Genomic DNA, 10684 nt, shown 5'->3' on the forward strand with positions numbered 1-10684 from the left:
TGGTTCACCTGTGAGTCCAGACTCTCTTGATCCTTCTTTACATCCTTCAGAAACCGTGCCTGTCATCTTTGATACTTCTCAGCCACCCAACACTGAGGTAGGAACCTCTGTAAGAAGTGACGATGCTATGAAGCAATTTGTGGAGAAAGTGCAAGAGTCTGCAGAGTTAGTTAAGCCAGTACCACAAAAACCTCCCCGTAGTCCTGAAAAAACAAGTGAAATGGCGATGGGAAAGGAGCCCAGAGAGTATACATTCGACAGAACTAGCAGCTTCATTCCTTTCAAGTCAGATAAGGTCCCTGCAGTAAAACCCTTGGGCAGAGCAACAACTCCATCAGAAGAACCTGTGACCATTAGTTCATATAAAGGTGAACTTCCAGATGTCCTATCTTGTTCTAAAGCAACAGGTGGTGTGGAAGAATGGAAAGAACTTGAAGGAAACTTGGATGAGGAGATTGAAATACCGGAGAAGTCTTGCGTTTTGGCACAAGAGGTGACGACGGTGGCCAAGGAGGCCACTGAAGAGCTGAATCAGATGCTAGAACCATCGATGGACAGTGGTGGATTTGTCAGTTTGCCAGAATCACAGGCAGATGTGATGGACAGAGCAGAGAAAGAGATGATAGTGGATGTTGAGTCAACAATAATAGGTGACGATGACCAGGCTGAAGCTGATGAAAAAGCAGAACCTAACCTGTTGATTGTCAAGCCCAAATCAAACCTTCCAGTCAAGCCATATGATACTGAAGATGGCATCAGTTTGGAGAGGGTCTTGAGTGACGAAGTTACAGAAACAACAGCAGCAGCAGTTGGTGCCTTTGAGGAAGAGGTAACCTTTGGTTCTGTGTACAACTACTACAATCCTCCAGTAGATTGGGGTAGGCCACTTTCTCCTGAGTCAGAGATGTCTATAGAGATTGGCAGCACTGTCAGTGAAGAGATAGCCGAGGTAGCTGAGAGGTTCTACACCCCAGGGTCTTCGACGGAAGTGTCACAGCCAATTGCAGAGTCTCTTCATACTCTCAAATCTCCTACGTCCTTCCATACTCCTAGTTCAGATATGTCTGGTCGGTTTATGACACCTGAAGAGGAAACCATATCCCCGGCAGAACGTAAAAAGTCTTCAACAGGAGGCTCAAACGAGAGTTTCTTCCCACCATATCAGTTTCCAAATTCTCCTGCTGATGCAGCTTTTGAAACACTAACATCTGTAGTTAATGTGGATGAAAACCAATTCCTCTCCCAGAGAGGAGGTTCTATGGGGCTTGGAACCCTTCAGGAAAAGGTCCAGGGAATTCCACCTGCCTTTCTAAAGCCTCTCATTAAGAAACGATTGTTTGAAAATGACACCCTAAGATTTTACGCTGAAGTGTTTGGCCTACCTTCGCCTGAGGTCAGGTGGTTTTTCAGAAAAAAACTACTGGTTGCAGATGACAGAGTGACAATGGAGAGAGATGGTGATAATATCTCTCTAACAATTCACAATGTAACGAAAGCTGACCAGGGAGAATATATCTGTGAAGCTGTGAACTATGTTGGGGAAGCAAGGAGTGTGGCTCTAGTCGGGGTTATATCGCAAGAGGTGAACTTAATACCAGCACCACCTGCTGTCACCCATCAACACGTGATGGAGTTTGACGTTGAAGAGCATGACTCTCGTTCGCCATCCCCACAGGAGATTCTGCTAGAGGTAGAACTGGATGAAAATGAGGTGAAAGAGTTTGAAAAACAGGTGAAGATAATTACGATTCCCGAGTACACAGCCGACAACAAGAGCATGGTCATATCTTTGGATGTTCTACCAAGTATTTATGAGGAAGGCACAGTAGACTTTGTCACTCAAGAACATGACGATTTGAAAATAGCTTTTGAGGTCACAGAGATGCCCCCTAGGTTCATTAATCCCATCTGTGACGTGGAAACCTCGGAGGGTTCCACTGTAATGTTTGAGTGCTCGCTGATGGGGATTCCATCTCCTGTTGTTTCTTGGTTCAAGGGCGACAAAAAAATTCCACACAACAACAAAAAGTACCTGCACTCCTCCGATGGAGATAACCACCTCTTAAAGATCTTTAAAGTGTCACCACAGGACAGTGGTGTGTATACCTGCAGGGCTATTAACTTAGTTGGGGAGACTTTATGCAGGGCCTGCTTAGTTGTTTTAAATGCCAAGGCTTTCTCCGGGAAGACCAGAGGCAGGGAGCTGACTGCTGTGTCTCTAGGAAGTGCTAAAGTCCAACCACAGAAGTTTGACTTGTTGGTTGGAAACCCATCATTTGATAGCGAACAGATGTCAGAAATTGAGCTTGAGTTTGAGTTTGAGCAAGAGGTTGACGAGTCCCAGCGAGGAGTTAGGTTGGTGGCCAACACGGACAATGAAACTAGTGAACAGGGATTAAAATATGTGAGCATTAACTTTGATGTCTTTGCTGAGCCGGCAAAGGATGACAAGATCGAATTCAAAGGGAAGTCATCAGATATGTGTAGCTTCCAGTTTCAGGTAACAGAAATACCCCCTAAATGTATTGTACCCTTGATGAATGTAACAGCTGCGGTAGGGACACCTGTTATTCTTCAGTGTTTGGTTAAAGGCAAACCAACCCCCACTGCTGCATGGTACAGAGATGGAGACCCCATTACAGATAGTAGGTGCATTATCCAGGAGAAAACTGTCGGACATTTCAATTTACTCATCACAAATGTGACCCATAGTGATGCTGGGGAGTACAAGTGTGTTATCAAAAACTCTGCTGGCTGCATAGAAACTACAGCACTGTTGAAGGTGTTCTAGAGGCAACGGTTTCTGGTGGCACAAAGATGGAGCCATGCTTGTGTATCTTTGTTTATTTATTTGAACGAGCAAGATGGAATGTTCTTGTCTCTATAAATTGTTCTGTTTGCATTTCACCATTGATTCTTCAGTAATAGGCAGACTTGTGTTTTACTGGTTTTAGACCAGTGTGAGAGCAAAGTACTGATTGAGAAAAAAAAGTCAACCATCTTTGTGAGACCAGGAAGGCCCTTTGTTGGTGAAAGCATAGTGCGTAAATGTGTGGCTTAGTTCTGAGCGAGCATGATGAATTTTAATGTATTTACTGTTGGTGGAAAAATGTTTTTCTTAATATGTTGGGTAAAATGTCTCGATTTAAATGTTGTTTTGATTGTGTTCAGTTCAGAAACTGGAGTCAGAGTCTTGAAATTAGGTCACTTAAATGAGTCAGATGGAGCCTGATTTGAACAGCAGCAACCAAATGAGCCCTTAAAATACAAGTAGCAGCTTGATAATTGATAATGGAAGGGAAATTTCACAATCAAGATGTATGTTTCTATTAAAAAAAAATCTATGAAAGAAACAAATTAAAAGTATTGTCAATTCTCATAGAACGCTAAATAAATACATGTTCTGAATGAAGTAAAAGGAACTAAAACTTCCTCTTTGAAATCGATGTTACTTTTTTACAGTTAAATTATGAAGCCATGCAAACTTACAGACTTATTAGAGTCACCACAAGATTTATTATTAGAAAGAAAATGCCTTGAGTTGAGCTCCAAAAATATGTATTTTTCCAACCATTGACAGATCCGAAAATAAGTATTTTTTATTCTTGTTGAATGTTTGAGTCTTTTAGATGTTGTTGAATGATATTCATGGGTTTTTAAAGTCTTCAAAGAGTGACATTGGGTAACTTAAAGAGCAATCCTACTGTGAAACTTTTTCTTAAAAAAAGTTAAGGTATGAGTTTAAGCTTTTTTGTAAATACTTGTAATTTTCAGAGTGCTTTAGGTCTTCAACCAATTAGCCCAAACAAAAGAAAAATTGGGTGTTGAAATAGAAACCAATGTTTTATTTGTACAAACATGCTCTGTGTGACAAAGATTATTCAATAAAATATTTATCAGTGTAAATTTGGAGTCTGCATATTTTTTAATTCATGTACAAGTTTGCAATGGAGACCAGTAATTCTTATAATTCAGGTCTTCAAGGATCCCAACTCTGCATATTTCAATGTTTTCTGCTCCATCTGCTTCAAATGATTGGTTTACTGCTGCATTTGAAGCAGCAGAATAGATTAAATGTGCAGATCTGGGATCATCTGGGGTTTCTATTTTAAAAGAGAAACACAACAGTGTTTTTTTTTATATCCCAAAACAAAACGAAGGATAATTATAGCTATATAATACTTATAGTTATATTATTACATCATCTGTCTGTGATGTGTTTTCATCACCTTTGGGTTTAACACTAGAAATAGTCATTTTTAGTGCTTCCAAACAATGCACCATCACAATTTGGTTAAAAAACATTAGAAAAAAAACTTTGGACCAGCAATGTATATTTTATCCTAATATGGTTTTATCTTAAAAAGTTCAAAACACAAGAGAGATCTGAGTGTTACTACCTGGAATAACCACAGCAGTCAAAATGACTCCATGCTTTGTACAGGGGGTCATATTTCACTACTTGCTACATTTTTGTTGATCTTTGTTCTGCTCTGTTCTTTTTTGGTTTTGTATGCTCTCTGAAGCTAAAACCTAGTTATATCTTCATTCTATAGAGACAAAAATGGCAGGTAGAAACAGAGGTTATCATGAATCTAAAATGGCCAGGTCAGATGAATATTCCATGATATAAAATGAATCAGGCTCTAATCTTTTGATCCTCAGTCTTATTTACATTAGGTATCCTGATGTATTTTAGCTTTTCTCCCAAATACACTTTCAATGTATTCCATATAATACAGACTGCAATTGTTATTCTAAAAGTTGTGGAATTCCGGTAGACCAAGGAATCAAGAATCAACAAACTGTTATCCAAACTCTGAAATTTTTAATGCAACAAGCATGTGGAACAGTTGGAAAAAAAATCAAAAATATATTTTTTTTTCCAGGATTTCACATTACAGGTAGTTTTTCGCTATGACGTTAAGTTGCAGTTTTCACAAGTACATTTCTCAGAGTTGTAGTATGTGTCTGACTTTAACACATTGTTTTTATGGATAAAGACAAATGCCCAAAGTTTACTCAAAAATATGTGGGCGTTATTGATGTGCTAATTGTTATGATAGCTTTGTGGTGCAGATGTTGTTTTCAGTATTGCTCAATGTTTCCCGACAGAATTTTCTAGCACCACCATCACCACTGTGGAAGAACAAGAGGAATCCCACTACTCTGGTGTCCAGTTACCACAGAAATCTACACTTGAACTCAAGCCAGAATCCAAACGTTACTCCTCCTCTATAGAGAGGAAAAAGGAAAAACCAGTTTTTCTTTCCCAACTCTCCCCAGCATCTGTTATGTCGGGAGAAACAGCACAGCTCACTGTTAGAGTGGCAGGATTTCCAAAGCCAATTGTTCAGTGGTTTCATAATGGCAGGGCGATCAAAAGTTCTCCTGTGTATAGGCTAATTGAAGAAAAGGAGGAGTATACACTGGTAATCACACGAGTCACGTCCGAGTATGAGGGCGAGTACTCATGCACCGCAACCAACAGATTTGGACAGATGACATGCTCCACATACCTTGAGGTGAAAAAGTCTGATGTCAGCCAGGCAGAGCGGTGGGTGGAGAAGATGTTTCAGACCAGAGGTCAACCTCCCAGTTTCACAGTTCAGATTCAACCTGTGAGGTGCTCGGAAGGGGGTGAGGTTTCTTTTCAATACAAAGCCCAAGGGGATCCAGTTCCTCATGTGAAATGGTACAGAGGGGCTTTCCAAATCCAACCTAGTAGAAACTGCATCATCTTAACCCACCCTGATGGGTCTGGCTTGATCAATATCAAGAGTGTGAAACAGGGGGACAGTGGCTTGTACACCTGTAAGGCTACCAATCAGTTTGGCGAGGCAACCTGTAGTGCTGAACTTGTTGTGTTCAGAGAGCAGGAGCAGGTGACGGTTGTTCAGAAGAAAGGTTATAAGGTGTCAGTGTCAGAACAGGCAACGCAGTCTCGCCTGTATCAGGTCAGCCTGCCAGGTCAGGACAAAGCAAAGCCGGATCAGATGGTTTACACCATCGGCACGGAGGACAGGCAAATTATCCCCAGTGAACAGGTGGGCCCGCTGAGGGAGGTAGATATCTCTGCTGCCACGGTCCACCGGGAGACGCTAACCCAACAAGCAGCGGTGCTTCACCGTCATGACATTGAGGAAACCGTGTCGGCTGTTCCCACTCGCCCACCTCAAGTGTCAGCTGTTCCTGCCAAACAGCTTCACATGGCTGCATTTACGTCCTCTGTGGAAGAGAGTAAGGACCTCACAGAGGATCACTGTGATCGGATTCAGAGCCCTGAGGTCATTGAACTGCGGGTGGCAAAAGAGCAAAAGTCAAAGGTGATGGTAGCTGTTGCTGAGGAGCTGACGCCTGGTTGTACTGTTGGCAAAGAGCCTCTCAGTGAAAAACCAGCTACAGTTGCACCCACCTCTGAACCCAAACACCTGATGAGTGGGCATCAGGTTGAAGCACAGTTGTCTATCATGAAAGAGAAGTCTGTGGACTTCCCCACACCACAGGAAGAAAGGGGCTACAAAGTTAAAGAGGGTGTAAAGATTTTATACTCTACTCAGTCTACAGAGATGCAGATGCTGGATGAAAGTCACACATCTGAACTGGCAACAGCAGAATCTGCTCTCAAGTCTGTTGTTGGGAAAGAACCGCAACAGCCAACTTTGGCCTCGTTAAGTGAGTCTAAACAAACTCTGTCCAAGGAGACGAGCTTCTCTGTGCAGAAACCCACAGAAAAAGCAGTTCTGGTGTCTAAGGACAAAATGATGATGGCAGCTTTGACAACTGAAGAGAGGCGCATGCTACAAGCTGAGCCTACGCATCAGCTCCCCCGTTTGGACAGCCCAGTCTCTGTTCAGTCGCAGGTAGAAGGAGAACAAGTGCTGCAGCTGCAGGTTATCACAGACCAGGATCTCATTCCATCTGAGGGGGCCTTTACCTGTGAGAGGCCAGCGCAAGAGCAAGTAGAAACCAGTGCAAGTCCCACTCTGCTTCACACTGTTAGCCAGGATGAGCAGAAGGCTGTGGTTTGTGAAAGCTCATCACAGTTTGATGCAGCAACAGAGTCAGTGACAGCCCATCCTGAGAAAGAGGCTCCTACTCTGCTGCATTTTCAATCCACCCAGCCTGTGGAGGTGCTGCCCAAAGAAGGCCTCATCACACATGAGAGACCTGACCAGCAGGTGGCAGATCAGAAGCAAGAGAAATGGAGGAGCCATGCTGCTGTTTCAGAAGAGAGAAGAAAGCTCACGGCAGATTATCACACAGAGCTTGATTTGTCTGTGACTGGAGTTAAACCTCAACTTCGAACTGAGTCCAGACCTCAGAATGTCCTCCAGCTAGCTTTTCAGCCTCTGCAGCTTCCGAAAGAGACCCCACTTACAATTGACTTCAAGCAGCAGCGAGCTTTAGTGCAGAAGGAGGACCGCTGGAACACCATGCATGTCACCAGTGTGTCAGACAGTCAGACCTTAGAAGAGGGCCACACAGAGAGCTTGAGCAGCGTAGACTCCTTCAAGTGTCTGACAGCCATTGAACCAAAAGTTTCAACTGAGCCAATCCAAATTGAGGAGAAGGAAATCTCCACGGAGAGTAGTTTGTCTCTGGAGGCAGCAGAGCAGGATTTTGCGATTCAGATTCAGGAAGGTCAGTCTGTCAGGCAGTCAATAGTAATGCATGAGAAGCAGGTGTTGACAGGAGAACTCTCTCAGGAGATCACCAAATCAGAGTCCACCAAAGTTATGGTCACCACACAGCCAAAGCTGTCTATTCTGGCATCGGAATCTAAAGATACCAAAACTCTTCCCAAAGAGATGACCTTTGTGATTCAGATCCCTAAACCATCCAGTCTGAACATCCGCCACCAGCTCAGAGAAGCCCTGCAGTCTGCTATAGCCAGTGACCAGCCTGTGTTGCTTGCTGATGTTGTGAAGAGGTTACAAGTTGCAGAGGTACATGAGGTCAAAGTTCAGCGAGAACCTAAACAGGCTATGTTCACATACCTGATCACATCAACCGGTCTCCCCACAGAGATAACTGTGACTTTAGAGGGTGAATATCCTCAAACAGCTGACCTCAGGACTGAACTTCAGGCAGCTCTTCACTCCATCATGTTCCAAGAGGCCCAGGTTCTAACATCCGAACAGCCGGGCACTATGCAGTTAGACAAACCTCAGAGGGCTCAAGTCACCGCAGGAAGCTCTAAGGAAATGCATTCTTCACTGGTTCAGATGGTTTGTACTGCAGATAGCTCAGTGGACTTTAGTGCTGTGAGATCTCAGGCTGCTGCGCTGAAAACGGAATCTGAAATCAGAGTTGAACATGCCGCGGGTGAGCAAAAGGTTGTGGTGCAGCAATCCAAAGCAGCGAAGGTTGAGCAGTCCATCTCCTCCCAGGTGTCCACCCAGACTCGTGCAACTTTTGAGCAGGCTGTGCAGGTTTCAAAGCAAGAAATGACATCAATAACTGTGAAAAGCACAGAAAAAGACACAGTGGCCTCAGTCACCACTGCCCTGCCCATGAGCACTGATCATAGAGTGGATGTCAGCATCCAACAGGAGCATAGAGAGGAAACTTTCCATGAGGAGATCACTGTATCTATGCCACAACAGCAGGAGACCCCCATTATAGTCACCTCTCTAGAGGACTTATCTATTGAAGAATACAGTCAGGTCACCTTCAGCACAACCATTAGACATGTCTCAAAAGTAAAATGGTTTTTCAATAAGCAATTGGTGAAATCTGGCAAAGAGTTCAAGTGTACCAAAGATCATGACACATACTCATTGGTTATCAACAAAGTTGTCAAGGAGAAGCATCAAGGAGAATATGTTTGTGAGGCTGAGAATGAAGCTGGCAGGACAACAACATCTTCAACGCTCACTGTAGTCTCAAGAGGTTTGATACCAAAAGATCAATTCATCATTCCTTCATCCATCTTCTTTCTTTCAGAGCAACTAATAATTCACAAAGATTTCAAGCCACTGTGTTCACCTACATATTGTATAAATGTCACTTTGAAATGTCCATTTCACAGCTAAGCATGAAGCACTATTGACAGTGCACTGGATGGTACTAACTCACTGTTTCATTTCACTTTATGGTCAGTGTTCTTCTGAAGACCAGTATGATCACAATCAAGCAAATCCACTACAGTCCTTCTTTTACCTGACCCATCTGTGGTCCTAAAGAGTTATAGCTTTGCTCTTTGTGATTTTACTGGTCTTCTGGAACCTCTCATTGTATTTTCATGCTCATGCTGGCATGTAGACAAGAGGTTACTTTGTTTTGTATCCATGGTTTGTCACGTTCTCTCAGGTCCATTCTCTGCACACCTGCAGCACTCTCTGTCTGCATGTTATGAGGGCTTCGACGTGGCATTGCTCCATTTTCAGACTTTTTGTCTTCCTTTCAACTGGAACCTTAGCCCCATGAATTTTATGAACAATACAATCTTTTGGGTAGAACATGGGGCTAATGTTTTTGCTCTTTGTTTTTATTCCACAGTCATTCCTGACTTGCCTTCATTCATTGCTGTACATTCCACCATTCCTCCTCCTGATCTGTCATCATTTGTTTAGAAAGCTGAAAAAGGGGGGTGTAACTGACATTTGCATTTTTATTGTCTGTGTGGCTCAGTGCCACCTGTTTTCAGGCAGAAAATCGACTCCCTGGAGATAAACATCGGCGGACACGCAAAGTTTGAATGTGAAACTGAAGACGCGCCGAATGTGACCTTCAAATGGTACAAATCCTCTGTCGAGATCAGACACAGTGAGAAGTATCGGATCCTCAGTCGCCCTACCAGTTCCTCCCTGGAGGTAGTGAAGCCCGTAAAGGCAGACAGCGGCGAATACACCTGCAAGGCTTCAAACCAGCACGGCACTGACAGCTGCACCGCTACGCTCATCGTTACCGGTAAGATCCAACTGACAATGCTCTGCTTTTATTCACTATGTCTACATGTGTGTTGAAGAGAGAGAGAGAATTATATGTGTATACATTTGTGTATTCATACTTAAAAATATTGTTTAACGATTCTGTCACATTTGACGAAATCAGATCATCGTTTCCTCCGTATCAATCCCTGAACCTACCAATTTAGAATTGTTCCTGACTTTGCTGTGCTATTATTCTATTTTTAAAAAGCTCTGTATGTTCTACCTGCTCTCCATAGAGATGTATCCACCAGTATTTGTATCAAAACCAGAGCCAATGACCTCCTTTGTGGGCAAACAGGCAGTATTCCAGTGCTCTCTTACTGGGTCTTCACCCATGGAGGTTGTCTGGCACAAGGACAACATAGCCATCTCCTCTGAAGGAAACTATGTCATGACATGTGAAAAGAACAAGTATTCTCTTCACATTAAATGTCTAGAACTCACAGACCAGGGTGTGTATCTTTGCAAGGCATCCAACAGTGTCGGCACTGCGACCTTTATTACAGAACTCAATGTGATCAAAAAGCCCAGTTTTACTAAGACCTTTGAACCGGCATCAGCCGCTGTCGGTAACCCACTGAGGCTGGAATGTCAGGTGGATGAAGACACTGCTGTGAGTGTCACTTGGACCAGGGACGGCAAAAAAGTCCACCAGAGTATGGACTGTAAGCTGTCATTTGAGGATAAGGTGGCTATTCTTGAAATACCTAAGTCCAAACTGAAGGACTCTGGGAAGTATGTATGCA

At 43.3% G+C, this 10684-nt stretch overlaps 1 protein-coding gene across 1 annotated transcript in view; it reads left to right on the forward strand.

Annotated features, from left to right (window-relative positions):
• The window catches only part of ttn.2 (titin, tandem duplicate 2), a 198414-nt gene that overhangs the window by 41145 nt on the left and 146585 nt on the right, over positions 1–10684 (forward strand). Inside the window, exon 42 of the mRNA XM_078939704.1 lies at positions 9637–9915. Coding sequence (XP_078795830.1) covers positions 9637–9915 — 279 coding nt within the window. The remainder of the gene's footprint in view (positions 1–9636; positions 9916–10684) is intronic.

The sequence above is a fragment of the Oryzias latipes genome, chromosome 21 (genome assembly GCF_053564925.1).
Source record: "Oryzias latipes strain Hd-rR chromosome 21, Olatipes_Hd-rR_3.1".
Classification (NCBI taxonomy): domain Eukaryota; kingdom Metazoa; phylum Chordata; class Actinopteri; order Beloniformes; family Adrianichthyidae; genus Oryzias; species Oryzias latipes.